Source organism: Oncorhynchus masou, unplaced genomic scaffold (assembly GCF_036934945.1).
Source record: "Oncorhynchus masou masou isolate Uvic2021 unplaced genomic scaffold, UVic_Omas_1.1 unplaced_scaffold_698, whole genome shotgun sequence".
Taxonomy (NCBI): domain Eukaryota; kingdom Metazoa; phylum Chordata; class Actinopteri; order Salmoniformes; family Salmonidae; genus Oncorhynchus; species Oncorhynchus masou.
This window is the reverse complement of record NW_027013438.1, coordinates 321,267-338,717: the sequence shown is the minus strand read 5'-3', so window position 1 is coordinate 338,717 and position 17,451 is coordinate 321,267. Positions and strand designations below refer to the sequence as shown.

Below are 17,451 nucleotides of genomic sequence, written 5' to 3'. Positions count from 1 at the left end.
ACTCTACAGTCTACTATCAGGGTAGTGACCATGCTGGAGGTGTGTTACTGTACAGTCTACTATCAGGGTAGTGACCATGCTGGAGGTGTGTTACTGTACAGTCTACTATCAGGGAGCCAGGCTGCTCCTCTAACCTGTGAGAACATCCTGAAACCCCTAGAGATGATCCAGTGAGCATCTACACTGTCTAGTTCACTATATATCTATAGCGATCTTTCTGTTGGTCTGTGTGTCGGTTGTTCGGTCAGTCCGTCACTGTGTGTCTACCTGTCTATATTAATTCCCAGTCTGTGTGTCTATATTCCCAGTCTGTCTGTCTATATTCATTCCCAGTCTGTGTGTCTGTCTGTCTATATTCATTCCCAGTCTGTGTGTCTATATTAATTCCCAGTCTGTGTGTCTATATTCCCAGTCTGTCTGTCTATATTCATTCCCAGTCTGTGAGTCTGTCTGTCTATATTCATTCCCAGTCTGTGTGTCTATATTCCCAGTCTGTCTGTCTATATTCATTCCCAGTCTGTGAGTCTGTCTGTCTATATTCCCAGTCTGTCTGTCTATATTCATTCCCAGTCTGTGTGTCTATATTCCCAGTCTGTCTGTCTATATTCATTCCCAGTCTGTGAGTCTGTCTGTCTATATTCCCAGTCTGTCTGTCTATATTCATTCCCAGTCTGTCTGTCTATATTAATTCCGTGTGTGTGTCTGTCTGTCTATATTAATTCCCAGTCTGTATAGAGCTCCGTCCAGAATTCTCTGCACAACTGGCCTGCCATGCAGACTATTCCAGGGACCCGTTGGTCTTTATGCAGATACAGTCCCAGTGATGATGAAGATCACAGATGATCTCATTGAGAAGGTGGATGTTGGTAATGTTCAGTTGGGAATCTGGTTGACTGGATTACTGTAAATGTACCATGAGACATTTTTAAAGGGGCTATAGAATAACTATCTTTAAAGTAATGACTCGGTACGTCGGTTATAAGATTAAAGCGTATTTTAATAGTACTTCACGTTACATTTGACCACTTTTAGATTCTATAAAATAATAAAAGAACGTTGCTAGCGAACGCTACGCTTATCACTCGTCACTTGCTCATCAGTGGAGCATTTTCGTTCTCACTTCCACTTCTGTCGCAAAGCGTTCTGGTAATTGCAGTCTAAGACGCAATATGCAGAAATAGCTCCATCATTGCATAACTGCTAATGATGGTTCGTCTAAACGAGTCATGCATAGTGTAGAGAATCATTGTACCATCTGAACCACTGAAATATATATGTTCAATAACAAAAAAATAAAATAAATAATGTCAACTGTTTGAAGCTGGTGTACAAAACCGGGAGTAAAAAAAAAGCCTAAATTTACGGACGGGAAGCAGGGAAATGGCACACATCTATAACTCACGTGAATTTTGGTCGGGTCGCCCACAAAGCTACATATTGCACTTTTAATTAGTTCGTGAGGAAGAGAACTCCAGACCCGATATTGAGAAATGAATTTGTCAAATGACCTGGGTGTCATGGATGTTAGAAATGTTAAATGTACAATTGGGACTGGATTACTGTAAAGTTCCATGGCTTTGTTTACACAGGGAGCCCAATTCTAATCTTTTTTTCTTCTTCACTCATTGGTCTTTTGACAAATCAGATAAGATCTGATGTGATTAATCAAAAAGACCAATTTAGTGGGAAAAAAAATATCAGAATTGGGCTGCCTGTGTAAACACAGCCTAGAAAACATTTTTGAATCACATTATTCGAGGTGAAATAGGCCCCCACCACAGGAGGCTGTGTGAAGGGAGAAAGGATGATAGAAATGTCTGGAATGGAAACCATATATCTAATGTGTTTAATTCCATTAATTCTGTCCTCCACAATCAATTGAAGTGCCACCAGCCACCTGTTGTACAGCTGATGTAGGCCTACAAAATTTAACTCATTTGAATCAAGTTATTCTCGATCAGCCTCTTTCAAACCTCTCCTCCGGGACCCCCAAGAAGTCCATGTTTTAGTTTTTGCCCTAAATGAAACTAATGACCTCTATCATCAAGCCACAGATTATTTGAGTCAGGTGTGTTAGTAGTAGGGCAATTTTATTTTATAATACTTTTATGAAAATGCCCATGGACTACAGTTGAAAGCTAGCTAGCTGGCTAAATCTGGCACATTTACAGAAATGTTGATTGATGTGCATAATCTCTTGTCAAATACATTCTCAATAAATGGAATGGAATGTGTTTATGTGAGTTGGTCTTTAATACGTGTGATTAGTTCAATGTAACGTCTTATTTTTTTATTTTATTTCACCTTTATTTAACCAGGTAGGCAAGTTGAGAACAAGTTCTCATTTACAATTGCGACCTGGCCAGGATAAAGCAAAGCAGTTCGACACATACAACGACACAGAGTTACACATGGAGTAAAACAAACATACAGTCAATAATACAGTATAAACAAGTCTATATACGATGTGAGCAAATGAGGTGAGATAAGGGAGGTAAAGGCAAAAAAAGGCCATGGTGGCAAAGTAAATACAATATAGCAAGTAAAACACTGGAATGGTAGATTTGCAATGGAAGAATGTGCAAAGTAGCAAAATAAATAAAGAAATTAAATACAGTAGGCAAAGAGGTAGTTGTTTGGGCTAAATTATAGGTGGGCTATGTACAGGTGCAGTAATCTGTGAGCTGCTCTGACAGTTGGTGCTTAAAGCGAGTGAGGGAGATAAGTGTTTCCAGTTTCAGTGCTTTTTGTAGTTTGTTCCAGTCATTGGCAGCAGAGAACTGGAAGGAGAGGCGGCCAAAGAAAGAATTGGTTTTGGGGGTGACTAGAGAGATATACCTGCTGGAGCGTGTGCTACAGGTGGGAGATGCTATGGTGACCAGCGAGCTGAGAGAAGGGGGGACTTTACCTAGCAGGGTCTTGTAGATGACATGGAGCCAGTGGGTTTGGCGACGAGTATGAAGCGAGGGCCAGCCAACGACAGCGAGAGATATACTACAGATTGTAATCAGTTTGTTTTGGGTTGTTTTGCAGAATCATTGTATATCGTTGGTAACCCATCCTATCATGCTACCGCAACAACACAGATATGACCGTCTGGCGTCCTTCTGCCAAACCTTGTTGTCACTCTGCCCTCTGCTGGTAGCACTGCAAAACATCACTCAATCAAATCCTGAAATAAAATATAAATCCGCTTTTACCAGACACACTTCATGCAGGTGTTCAGCCCATAGAATATGAATGTATGAAGACGTTATATGACATAAAAGTGAACATATCATTTTAAAACCTATATACGTGTTGAACGCGTAGACTGTGTTGAAATGGGAAGTAGCCTACATTTTATAAGGAAGTAGAGAAGTAACGGTCGAAGAAACATGTTTGAGGTTTGTAGCCTTTTACAATTTAATATAGAAAAGTGTTTTTTTGAGAATTTAGACTATTTTAGAGAGAGGTGATTTAGGGGTTAAATATCCGCAGAATTGTGAAGTTATTACAATACTGATTTCAACTTTCAAGAATAATATTGATTAGCCTAATTAATATGTTGTGAAGTTAAAGGCTCTGAGGTAGGGAGTTGTTGTTATAGGCGATTGGTTGCACATTATCGTGATTTGCTATCCACGTGATCCCCAACACAGTCAACACGTTGCGTTGTTTCAATTCCTGAAAGAAGACGTGCATCGGAATTGTGTAAATCTGTCGCTAAAGAAACGAGTCCGTCTCGTCAAATCGGCAAAGTTAAAGTGACGTGCAAAAATTGGCACATAAACGCTGTAAATGTTGACTAAATCAGGGTTTTCAAAAAGTCGGTCCGACCACCCTACCGTTTTGCAACGGGTTGGTGAGGTTTACACTAATGAATACACCCCAGCTCTGGATCAATCAAATGTACTTGTTTTAATGTTAAGTGACGAGCCGGAGGCATTGATGCGAGTAACCAGTCTCGTTCAGGTCGTTGCAATTACTACATCCGGGTATCTCAAACACACCGGTTAAAAACACTGGAGTTGCAGTAATTAACATTTACCACCAGATGGCGGTACTGTGCCATTTAACACCGATAAAAGTACTTGCCAGACAAACCAATTATTCCATATTTGGACATTTTCCTCCATAACCAAGCAATGCGTGTCACCTTATAAGGCAACTACTAAACCATAACAAGAAACGATGGTGTGTAGGCTGTATTCTCTTCAAGGGTAGGGAAGAAATACCTGTCAGCTCATTGTGCCTTAAGCCCCCGAGTGGCGCAGTGTTCTAAGGCACTGCATCACAACATACCCGGGTTGGCCCAGCGTCTTCCGGGTTAGAGGACATCACGTGACATAAATATGAACATATAACAAATAAACCTATACGTGTTGAACGCGACGACTGTGTTGAAATGGGAAGTAGCCTACATTTTATAAGGAAGTAGAGAAATAACGGTCGAATTTTAAAAAAAAAGTTTGAGGTTTGCAGCCTTTTACAAAATTATTATAGAAAGTTTTTTAGAAGTTAGACTATTCTAGAGAGAGGTGATTTAGGGGGTAGACCTTCATTGTAAAAAAATAGGATAGGTAATCCTTCTCACCCCCCCCCCCCTTAAATGATTTAGATGCACTATTGTAAAGTGGCTGTTCCACTGGATGTCAGAAGGTGAATTCACCAATTTGTAAGTCGCTCTGGATAAGAGCGTCTGCTAAATGACTTAAATGTAAATGTAAAATGTAAAATTAATTTGTTCTTAACTGACTTGCCTAGTAAAATAAAATAAAAAGTAACTGTCTATAATGTCTACTTGACAAATTATTATAATGTCTACTACCGGCTTTCAATGTAAAGTAGATGTCTGTAGTGTATTTTAGTTGTGTGTGGAGCCCATGTAGACTAGCTGTTGTTATGGGGTCAGATTATGGGGATCCAACCAGGTAGACTAGCTGTTGTTATGGAGTCAGGGGATCCAACCAGGTAGACTAGCTGTTGTTATGGAGTCAGGGGATCCAACCAGGTAGATTAGCTGTTGTTATGGAGTCAGGGGATCCAACCAGGTAGACTAGCTGTTGTTATGGAGTCAGGGGATCCAATCAGATAGACTAGCTGTTGTTATGGAGTCAGGGGATCCAATCAGATAGACTAGCTGTTGTTATAGAGTCAGGGGATCCAATCAGATAGACTAGCTGTTGTTATGGAGTCAGGGGATCCAATCAGATAGACTAGCTGTTGTTATAGAGTCAGGGGATCCAATCAGATAGACTAGCTGTTGTTATGGAGTCAGGGGATCCAATCAGATAGACTAGCTGTTGTTATAGAGTCAGGGGATCCAATCAGATAGACTAGCTGTTGTTATGGAGTCAGGGGATCCAATCAGATAGACTAGCTGTTGTTATGGAGTCAGGGGATCCAATCAGATAGACTAGCTGTTGTTATGGAGTCAGGGGATCCAATCAGATAGACTAGCTGTTGTTATAGAGTCAGGGGATCCAATCAGATAGACTAGCTGTTGTTATGGAGTCAGGGGATCCAATCAGATAGACTAGCTGTTGTTATGGAGTCAGGGGATCCAATCAGGTAGACTAGCTGTTGTTATGGAGTCAGATAATGGATATCCAACCAGGTAGACTAGCTGTTGTTATGGAGTCAGGGGATCCAACCAGGTAAACTAGCTGTTGTTATGGAGTCAGGGGATCCAACCAGGTAGACTAGCTGTTGTTATGGAGTCAGGGGATCCAACCAGGTAGACTAGCTGTTGTTATAGAGTCAGGGGACCCAACCAGGTAGACTAGCTGTTGTTATGGGGTCAGGGGATCCAACCAGGTAGACTAGCTGTTGTTATGGAGTCAGGGGATCCAACCAGGTGGACTAGCTGTTGTTATGGAGTCAGGGGATCCAACCAGGTAGACTAGCTGTTGTTATGGAGTCAGCTAGTGGGGATCCAACCAGATAGACTAGCTGTTGTTATGGAGTCAGCTAATGGGGATCCAACCAGATAGACTAGCTGTTGTTATTGAGTCAGGGGACCCAACCAGGTAGACTAGCTGTTGTTATGGGGTCAGGGGATCCAACCAGGTAGACTAGCTGTTGTTATGGAGTCAGGGGATCCAACCAGGTGGACTAGCTGTTGTTATGGGGTCAGCTAATTTGGGTTCCAACCAGGTAGACTAGCTGTTGTTATGGAGTCAGGGGATCCAACCAGGTAGACGAGCTGTTGTTATGGAGTCAGAGGATCCAACCAGGTAGACTAGCTGTTGTTATGGAGTCAGAGGATCCAACCAGGTAGACTAGCTGTTGTTATAGAGTCAGGGGATCCAACCAGGTGGACTAGCTGTTGTTATGGAGTCAGGGGATCCAACCAGGTAGACTAGCTGTTGTTATGGAGTCAGCTAGTGGGGATCCAACCAGGTGGACTAGCTGTTGTTATGGGGTCAGCTAATTTGGGTTCCAACCAGGTAGACTAGCTGTTGTTATAGAGTCAGGGGATCCAATCAGGTAGACTAGCTGTTGTTATGGGGTCAGGGGACCCAACCAGGTAGACTAGCTGTTGTTATGGAGTCAGGGGATCCAACCAGGTAGACTAGCTGTTGTTATGGAGTCAGGGGATCCAACCAGGTAGACTAGCTGTTGTTATGGAGTCAGGGGATCCAACCAGGTAGACTAGCTGTTGTTATGGAGTCAGAGGATCCAACCAGGTAGACTAGCTGTTGTTATGGAGTCAGGGGATCCAACCAGGTAGACTAGCTGTTGTTATGGAGTCAGCTAGTGGGGATCCAACCAGGTGGACTAGCTGTTGTTATGGAGTCAGAGGATCCAACCAGGTAGACTAGCTGTTGTTATGGAGTCAGGGGATCCAACCAGGTAGACTAGCTGTTGTTATGGAGTCAGCTAGTGGGGATCCAACCAGGTGGACTAGCTGTTGTTATGGAGTCAGAGGATCCAACCAGGTAGACTAGCTGTTGTTATGGAGTCAGGGGATCCAACCAGGTAGACTAGCTGTTGTTATGGGGTCAGCTAATTTGGATTCCAACCAGGTAGACTAGCTGTTGTTATGGAGTCAGGGGATCCAACCAGGGAGACGAGCTGTTGTTATGGAGTCAGAGGATCCAACCAGGTAGACTAGCTGTTGTTATGGAGTCAGGGGATCCAACCAGGTGGACTAGCTGTTGTTATGGAGTCAGGGGATCCAACCAGGTAGACTAGCTGTTGTTATGGAGTCAGCTAGTGGGGATCCAACCAGGTGGACTAGCTGTTGTTATGGGGTCAGCTAATTTGGGTTCCAACCAGGTAGACTAGCTGTTGTTATGAAGTCAGCTAATTTGGGTTCCAACCAGGTAGACTAGCTGTTGTTATAGAGTCAGGGGATCCAATCAGGTAGACTAGCTGTTGTTATGGGGTCAGGGGACCCAACCAGGTAGACTAGCTGTTGTTATGGGGTCAGGGGATCCAACCAGGTAGACTAGCTGTTGTTATGGAGTCAGGGGATCCAACCAGGTAGACTAGCTGTTGTTATGGAGTCAGCTAATTTGGGTTCCAACCAGGTAGACTAGCTGTTGTTATGGAGTCAGCTTGTGGGGATCCAAATCAAATTAATAATTTTGGACTGTGTATGTTTAAATGCAACAATAATAGTCTGAACTCTGACCACAGACAGACAAAGGTGTGGTAATTGTTTATGGTTCTTCAATGTTCAGAAATATTGACTGTTCTGTTATTGCTTATTGTAGCTGAGTGAGCTGTGACTTACATCTAAAATGAGTCTCTCTGGGGAGAGAGAGGAGGAGACCACTGCCTCTAAAATGAGTCTCTCTGGGGAGAGAGAGGAGGGGACCACTGCCTCTAAAACAAGGATTACTGGGGAGAGAGAGGAGGGGACCACTGCCTCTAAAACGAGTCTCGCTGTGGAGAGAGAGGAGGGGACCACTGCCTCTAAAACGAGTCTCTCTGGGGAGAGAGAGGAGGGGACCACTGCCTCTAAAACAAGGATTACTGGGGAGAGAGAGGAGGGGACCACTGCCTCTAAAATGAGTCTCTCTGGGGAGAGAGAGGAGGGGACCACTGCCTCTAAAACAAGGATTACTGGGGAGAGAGAGGAGGGGACCACTGCCTCTAAAATGAGTCTCTCTGGGGAGAGAGAGGAGACCACTGCCTCTAAAATGAGTCTCTCTGGGGAGAGAGAGGAGGGGACCACTGCCTCTAAAATGAGTCTCTCTGGGGAGAGAGAGGAGGGGACCACTGCCTCTAAAACAAGGATTACTGGGGAGAGCGAGGAGGGGACCACTGCCTCTAAAACGAGTCTCGCTGGGGAGAGAGAGGGACCACTGCCTCTAAAACGAGTCTCTCTGGGGAGAGCGAGGAGGGGACCACTGCCTCTAAAACAAGTCTCTTTGGGGAGAGCGAGGAGGGGACCACTGCCTCTAAAATGAGTCAAGACACCAGTTTAAAGAGGTAAGAGATTAGTTGTAAAAGATACAGTTCTCTTAAAAATATAAAACTAATGAAGAGAAAAGTGTTCACAAATTACATACAATGTAGGTGTATATCATTAATTTATAAAAGTCCCCAAATCGATTTCCAATTCCAGACTGTTGCTTTAATAGAAACATCAGGACTTCTAGAAGTTCCACTATGCAGTTGTTACAATGAAGTAGATGAGGTATTGATGAGATATTGATGAGGTGATCTGTCTCCCTGTTCAGTGTCCAGAAGCCCAGAGCAGAGTCACCTACAACCAGCCTGCTATCAATGAAGAGTGATCAGCCACCTGCTTTCAGCCAGGAACCATTACCAGATGACAATAAGGAAGTGGAGAGTTTGGACAGTGAGGATGCATTAAAGATCACACACAACCTTCTGGACAGAAGAAGTAAGACTGTGTTTCATACAATATTACAAAGAACGGTACAAATGCCCTTATAAAACACACATTAACTGATGAGTCCCAACTCTCTTTGTTTTCCTACAGGTCAAACTCTGCTGACAGTCCAACAAGAGATCAAGGCTAAACTGCAACACAAGTATCAACACATATCTGAAGGAATTGGACACCATGGAAACCAAAGTCTGTTCAAGGACATCTACACAGAGCTCTACATCACAGAGGGTGGAAGTGGAGGGCTCAATAATGAACATGAGGTTAGACAGATGGAGATGGCATCCAAAAAACAAACCACACAAGAGACACCAATCAAATGCAACGACATCTTCAAGCCTTTACCTGGACAAGACAAACCTATCAGAACTGTGCTGACCAAAGGAATCGCTGGCATTGGAAAAACAGTCTCTGTGCAGAAGGTCATCCTTGACTGGGCAGAGGGGGGGGAGAATCAGGACGTTAATTTCATGTTTCCTCTTCCTTTCCGTGATCTGAACCTGAAAAAGGACCAATACAGTCTGATGCAACTTCTTTCCCACTACTTCTCAGAGCTGAAAGAGATTGACAGCATTGAAGATGGTGAAACCAAAACTGTTTTCATTTTTGATGGTCTGGATGAGTGTCGACTTCCTCTAGACTTCAAAAACAATGAGAAGTGCTGTGACGTCACGAAGCCAACCTCAGTGGATGTGCTGCTGACAAACCTCATCAAGGGGAATCTGCTTTCCTCTGCTCTCCTCTGGATAACCTCACGGCCTGCAGCAGCCAATCAGATCCCTCCTGAGTGTATTGACCAGGTGACAGAGGTACGAGGGTTCAATGATCCACAGAAGGAGGTGTACTTCAGGAAGAAGATACCAGATCAGAATCTGGCCAATGAAATCATCAAACACATGAAGACATCAAGGAGCCTCCACATCATGTGCCACATGCCAGTCTTCTGTTGGATATCAGCTACTGTCCTTGAGATGATACTGAAAGAGGCAGAGAAGGATGAAGTCCCCAAAACTCTGACCCAGATGTACTCACACTTCATACTCATCCAAATCATTGTGAAGAACAGAAAGTACAACAAAGCCACAGAGACGAACCCAAAGGAACTGTCTCAGTCAGACAAAGAGATGATCCTGAAACTGGCCAAGCTGGCTTTCCAACAGCTGCAGAAGGGCAACCTGATCTTCTATGAGGAGGACCTGAGAGAGTGTGGCCTTGACGTCACAGAGGCATCAGAGTACTCAGCATTGTGTACAGAGATCTTTAAAGAAGAATCTGGGCTGTACCAAGACAAGGTCTACAGCTTTGTGCATCTGAGCATTCAGGAGTTTCTAGCAGCAGTGCATGCTTTAGAATCATATCTGGGCAAGAAGGAAAATGTTTTCTCCACCAAAGCAGTCACTGGTGTTGATGATGATGATGAGGAGGAGGAAGATGAGGAAGATGAGGAGGAGAATGATGATGAGGAAGAGAAGGGAGATAAGGAGGAAGATGAGGAGGAGAATGATGAGGAGGAGAAGGATGACGACAACAACGACGATGACGACGAGGAAGATTATGACAATGATGACGTGAAGGAGTCAATCCAGTTGTCTGACTTACACAGGAGAGCAGTGGACCAGGCCTTGAAGAGTGAGAATGGACACCTGGACCTGTTCCTCCGCTTCCTTCTGGGTCTCTCACTGGAGTCCAATCAGAATCTGTTACGAGGCCTTCTGACACAGACAGGAAGTACAACACAGACCAATGAGAGAACAGTCAGGTACCTTTCAGACAAGATCGACGAAGAATCTTCACCAGAAAGGATCATCAACTTGTTCCACTGTCTGAATGAACTTGGTTCCAACTCTCTAGTTGAAGACATGCAGACCTCCCTGCATTCAGTAACTCTATCAGAAACAAGACTAAAACCTGACCAATGTTCAGCCCTGGCCTACCTGTTACTGATGTCAGAGGAGGTGCTGGAGGAGTTTGACCTGAAGACATACAACACACCAGAGGAAGGTTATCAGAGGTTTCTGCCGGTAGTGAAAACCTGCAAGAGAGCACTGTAAGTTCTGTTATTGAGTTGATGTTTACAGTATCATTATAATGAGGGATTTGTCAATCTAACAGTTTATCTCCTCTCTCCAGACTAGCTGGCTGTAAACTCACATATAAATCTTGTGAAACTCTGGCCTCAGCTCTGCAGAAACATAACTCTCCCCTGAGAGAACTGGACCTCAGCTACAATGACCTGGGAGACAGAGGAGTGGAGCTGCTCTGTGTTGGACTAACCAGTCCACTCTGCAACATACAGACACTAGTGTGAGTTACATATCTTCAGTATCCACTGCCTTAATAGTGTTTATACATTTGTAGTGATTATGTGTTATTATGTTTTTAACATTATTTGAACATCTTGGTAAATATGCAGATACATACAGTATCATTATAATGAGGGATTTGTCAATCTAACAGTTTATCTCCTCTCTCCAGACTAGCCGGCTGTAAACTCACATATGAATCCTGTGAGACTCTGGCCTCAGCTCTGCAAACACCAAACTCCCCCCTGAGAGAACTGGACCTCAGCTACAATGACCTGGGAGACAGAGGAGTGGAGCTGCTCTGTGTTGGACTAACCAGTCCACTCTGCAACATACAGACACTAGTGTGAGTTAACTTTCTTCAGTATGAGTTATTATGTGGATGTTTTAAACATTTGTTAATCATGTGATCTTCTGCCCTCTAGTCTTGGTCAATGTGGTCTGACAGAGGGTTACTGTTCAGATCTGGCCTCAGTCCTGAGTTCACCCAACTCACAACTGAAACAACTGGAGCTGAGAGACAATGACCTGCAGGACTCAGGAGTTACACTGCTGTCTGCTGGACTGGAGGATCCAGACTGTAAACTACACACACTGTTTCAGGTCGGTACTGAGCTTGGTAAAACAGGAGACACTGTAGTCCCATCCGATGACACCCCCGGGCAAGGCCAAACAGGCAGGATATTACCCCACACACTTTTCCAAAGCACAGCCCCCACACAACTAGAAGGATACCTTCAACCACCAACGTACCATCCTGAGACCGGGCTGAGTATAGCCCACAAAGATCTCCGCCACGGCACAACCCAGGGGGGGGCGTCAACCCAGACAGGAAGACCACGTCAGTGACTCAACCCACTCAAGTGACACACCCCTCCTAGGAACAGCATTGAACAGCACCAGTAAGCCAGTGACTCAGCCCCTGTAATAGGGTTAGAGGCAGAGAATCCCAGTGGAAAGAGGGGAACCAGCCAGGCAGAGACAGCAAGGGCGGTTCGTTGCTCCAGTGCCTTTCCGTTCACCTTCACACTCCTGGGCCAGACTACACTCAATCATATGACCCACTGAAGAGATGAGTCTTCAGTAAAGACTTAAAAGGTTGAGACCGAGTCTACATTTACATTACATTTAAGTCATTTAGCAGACGCTCTTATCCAGAGCGACTTACAAATTGGTGAATTCACCTTCTGACATCCAGTGGAACAGCCACTTTACAATAGTGCATCTAAATCATTTAAGGGGGGGGGTGAGAAGGATTACTTTATCCTATCCTAGGTATTCCTTGAAGAGGTGGGGTTTCAGGTGTCTCCGGAAGGTGGTGATTGACTCCGCTGTCCTGGCGTCGTGAGGGAGTTTGTTCCACCATTGGGGGGCCAGAGCAGCGAACAGTTTTGACTGGGCTGAGCGGGAACTGTACTTCCTCAGTGGTAGGGAGGCGAGCAGGCCAGAGGTGGATGAACGCAGTGCCCTTGTTTGGGTGTAGGGCCTGATCAGAGCCTGGAGGTACTGCGGTGCCATTCCCCTCACAGCTCCGTAGGCAAGCACCATGGTCTTGTAGCGGATGTGAGCTTCAACTGGAAGCCAGTGGAGAGAGCGGAGGAGCGGGGTGACGTGAGAGAACTTGGGAAGGTTGAACACCAGACGGGCTGCGGCGTTCTGGATGAGTTGTAGGGGTTTAATGGCACAGGCAGGGAGCCCAGCCAACAGCGAGTTGCAGTAATCCAGACGGGAGATGACAAGTGCCTGGATTAGGACCTGCGCCGCTTCCTGTGTGAGGCAGGGTCGTACTCTGCGGATGTTGTAGAGCATGAACCTACAGGAACGGGCCACCGCCATCATGTTAGTTGAGAACGACAGGGTGTTGTCCAGGATCACGCCAAGGTTCTTAGCGCTCTGGGAGGAGGACACAATGGAGTTGTCAACCGTGATGGCGAGGTCATGGAACGGGCAGTCCTTCCCCGGGAGGAAGAGCAGCTCCGTCTTGCCGAGGTTCAGCTTGAGGTGGTGATCCGTCATCCACACTGATATGTCTGCCAGACATGCAGAGATGCGATTCGCCACCTGGTCATCAGAAGGGGGAAAGGAGAAGATTAATTGTGTGTCGTCTGCATAGCAATGATAGGAGAGACCATGTGAGGTTATGACAGAGCCAAGTGACTTGGTGTATAGCGAGAATAGGAGAGGGCCTAGAACAGAGCCCTGGGGGACACCAGTGGTGAGAGCGCGTGGCGAGGAGACAGATTCTCGCCACGCCACCTGGAAGGAGCGACCTGTCAGGTAGGACGCAATCCAAGCGTGGGCCGCGCCGGAGATGCCCAACTCGGAGAGGGTGGAGAGGAGGATCTGATGGTTCACAGTATCGAAGGCAGCCGATAGGTCTAGAAGGATGAGAGCAGAGGAGAGAGAGTTAGCTTTAGCAGTGCGGAGCGCCTCCGTGATACAGAGAAGAGCAGTCTCAGTTGAATGACTAGTCTTGAAACCTGACTGATTTGGATCAAGAAGGTCATTCTGAGAGAGATAGCGGGAGAGCTGGCCAAGGACGGCACGTTCAAGAGTTTTGGAGAGAAAAGAAAGAAGGGATACTGGTCTGTAGTTGTTGACATCGGAGGGATCGAGTGTAGGTTTTTTCAGAAGGGGTGCAACTCTCGCTCTCTTGAAGACGGAAGGGACGTAGCCAGCGGTCAGGGATGAGTTGATGAGCGAGGTGAGGTAAGGGAGAAGGTCTCCGGAAATGGTCTGGAGAAGAGAGGAGGGGATAGGGTCAAGCGGGCAGGTTGTTGGGTGTCCGGCCGTCACAAGAAGCGAGATTTCATCTGGAGAGAGAGGGGAGAAAGAGGTCAGAGCACAGGGTAGGGCAGTGTGAGCAGAACCAGCGGTGTCGTTTGACTTAGCAAACGAGGATCGGATGTCGTCGACCTTCTTTTCAAAATGGTTGACACATGGGTCGGTCTCACACATGGGTCGGCAGACGATTCCATAAAAATTGAGCTCTATAGGAGAAAGCCCTGCCTCCAGCTGTTTGCTTAGAAATTCTAGGGACAATTAGGAGGCATGCGTCTTGTGACCGTAGCGTACGTGTAGGTATGTACAGCAGGACCAAATCGGAAAGATACGTAGGAGCAAGCCCATGTAATGCTTTGTAGGTTAGCAGTAAAACCTTGAAATCAGCCCTTGCCTTAACAGGAAGCCAGTGCAGGGAGGCTAGCACTGGAGTAACATGATCAAATTTTGGGGTTTTAGTCAGAATACTAGCAGCCGTAGTTAGCACTAACTAAAGTTGATTTAGTGCTTTATCCGGGTAGCCGGAAAGTAGAGCAAAGCAGTAGTCTAACCTAGAAGTGACAAAAGCATGAATGAATTTTTCTGCATAATTTTTGGACCGAAAATGTCTCATTTTTGCAATGTTACTTAGATGGATAAAAAGCTGTCCTTGAAACAGTCTTGATATGTTCGTCAAAAGAGAGATCAGGGTCCAGAGTAACACCGAGGTCCTTCACAGTTTTATTTGAGACGACTGCACAACCATCAATATTAATTGTCAGATTCAACAGAAGATCTCTTTGTTTCTTGGGACCTCGAACATCTGAAGATGTTCTCACTGAATATGCATGTTGTTCTGTCCCTCTCACTGAATATGCATGTTGTACACAATTATGTCGCATCTCTGTTTATATATATATATATATATATATATAGTGAAAACAATAGTGGTCCTAAAACGGAACCTTGAGGAACCCCCGAAATTTACAGTTGATTTGTCAGAGGACAAACCATTCACAGAGACAAACTGATATCTTTCCGACAGATAAGATCTAAACCAGGCCAGAACTTGTCTGTGTAGACCAATTTGGGTTTCCAATCTCTCCAAAAGAATGTGGTGATCAATGGTATCAAAAGCAGCACTAAGGTCTAGTAGCACGAGGACAGATGCAGAGCCTCGGTCTGACGCCATTATTAAAAGGTAATTTACCAACTTCACAAGTGCAGTCTCAGTGCTATGATGGGGTTTAAAACCAGACTGAAGCATTTCGTATACGTTGTTTGTCTTCAGGAAGGCAGTGAGTTGCTGCGCAACAGCTTTTTTCTAACATTTTTGAGAGAAATGGGCAATTCGATATAGGCCGATAGTTTTTTATTTTCTGGGTCAATGTTTGGCTTTTTCAAGAGAGACTTTATCACTGCCACTTTTACTGAGTTTGGTCCGCATCCGGTGGATAGAGAGCCGTTTATTATGTTCACAATAGGAGGGCCAAGCACAGGAAGCAGCTCTCTCAGTAGTTTAGTTGGAATAGGGTCCAGTATGCAGCTTGAAGGTTTTAAGGCCATGATTATTTTCATAACTGTGTCAAGAGATATAGTACTAAAACACTTGAGTGTCTCTCTTGATCCTAGGTCCTGGCAGAGTTGTGCAGACTCAGGACAACTGAGCTTTGGAGGAATACGCAGATTTAAAGAGGAGTCCGTAATTTGATTTCTAATGATCATGATCTTTTCCTCAAAGAAGTTCATGAATTTATCACTGCTGAAGTAAAAGCAATCCTCTCTTGGGAATGTTGCTTTTTAGTTAGCTTTGCGACAGTATCAAAAATGAATATGTGGTGTGTCTCTCTGCAGGCTGTCTGGCTGTCTGGTCACAGAGGAGGGCTGTGCTGCTCTGTCTTCAGCTCTGAGGTCAAACCCCTCCCACCTGAAAGAGCTGGACCTGAGCTACAATCCCCCAGGAGACTCTGCAGGGGGACTGCTTTCAGCTGCTCTGGTGGATCCCACATATAAACTGATGAAGCTGAAGTAAGTCAGAATAGATGTCCTAATAGTGTGAGCAGCAGTTGAGTCATATGTACAGTCGTGGCCAAAAGTTTTGAGAATGACACAAATATTAATTTCCACAAAGTTTGCTGCCTCAGTGTCTTTGGATATTTTTGTCAGATGTTACAATGGAAAACTGAAGTATAATTACAAGCATTTCATAGGTGTCAAAGGCTTTTATTGACAATAACATGAAGTTGATGCAAAGAGTCAATATTTGCAGTATTGACCCTTCTTTTTCAAGACCTCTGCAATCCGCCCTGGCATGCTGTCAATTCACTTCTGGGCCACATCCTGACTGATGGCAGCCCATTCTTGCATAATCAATGCTTGGAGTTTGTCAGAATTTATGGGTTTTTGTTTGTCCACCCGCCTCTTGAGGATTGACCACAAGTTCTCAATGGGATTAAGGTCTGGGGAGTTTCCTGGCCATGGACCCAAAATATCAATGTTTTGTTCCCCGCGCCACTTAGTTATCACTTTTGCCTTATGGCAAGGTGCTCCATCAGGTTGGAAAAGGCATTGTTCACCACCAAACTGTTCCTGGATGGTTGGGAGAAGTTTCTCTCTGAGAATGTTTTGGTACCATTCTTTATTCATGGCTGTGTTCTTTGGCAAAATTGTGAGTGAGCCCACTCTCTTGGCTGAGAAGCAACCCCACACATGAATGGTCTCAGGATGCTTTACTGTTGGCATAACACAGGACTGATGGTAGCGCTCACCTTGTCTTCTCTGGACAAGCTTTTTTCCGGAAGCCCCAAACAATCGGAAAGGGGATTCATCAGAGAAAATTACTTTACCCCAGTCCTCAGCAGTCCAATCCCTTTACCTTTTGCAGAATATCAGTCTGTCCCTGATGTTTTTCCTGGAGAGAAGTGGCTTCTTTGCTGCCCTTATTGACACCAGGCCATCCTCCAAAAGTCTTCGTCTCACTGTGCGTGCAGATGCATTCACACCTGCCTGCTGCGATATCTGAGCAAGCTCTGTACTGGTGGTGCCCCGATCCCGCAGCTGAATCTACTTTAGGAGAAGGTCCTGGCGCTTGCTGAACTTTCTTTGGTGCCTTGAAGCCTTCTTCACAACAATTGAACCACTCTCCTTGAAGTTCTTGATGATCCGATAAATGGTTGATTTAGTGCAAAGCAATGATGACGGCACGTGTTTCCTTGCAGGTAACTATGGTTGACAGAGGAAGAACTGTGATTCCAAGCGCCAACCTCCTTTTGAAGCTTCCACTCTGTTATTTGAACTCAATCAGCATGACAGAGTGATCTCCAGGCTTGTCCTCGTCAACACTCACACCTGTGTTAATGAGAGAATCACTGACATGATGTCAGCTGGTCCTTTTGTGTCAGCGCTTAAATGCAGTGGAAATGTTTTTCAGGATTCAGTTCACTTGCATGGCAAAGAGGGGCTTTGCAATTAATTGCAATTCATCTGATCACTCTTAATAACATTCTGGAGTATATGCAAATTGCCATCATACAAACTGAG

At 45.0% G+C, this 17,451-nt stretch overlaps 1 protein-coding gene across 1 annotated transcript in view; it reads left to right on the top strand.

Moving 5' to 3' along the window:
• The first annotated feature begins 8,308 nt into the window (after positions 1-8,308).
• The window catches only part of LOC135537013 (uncharacterized), a 30,706-nt gene continuing 21,563 nt past the window's right edge, over positions 8,309-17,451 (top strand). Inside the window, exons 1-8 of the mRNA XM_064963225.1 lie at positions 8,309-8,424; positions 8,676-8,842; positions 8,942-10,895; positions 10,979-11,152; positions 11,324-11,497; positions 11,577-11,747; positions 13,478-13,480; positions 15,766-15,939. Of these exons, the coding sequence (XP_064819297.1) occupies positions 8,399-8,424; positions 8,676-8,842; positions 8,942-10,895; positions 10,979-11,152; positions 11,324-11,497; positions 11,577-11,747; positions 13,478-13,480; positions 15,766-15,939 (2,843 nt within the window). The 5' untranslated portion in view covers positions 8,309-8,398. The remainder of the gene's footprint in view (positions 8,425-8,675; positions 8,843-8,941; positions 10,896-10,978; positions 11,153-11,323; positions 11,498-11,576; positions 11,748-13,477; positions 13,481-15,765; positions 15,940-17,451) is intronic.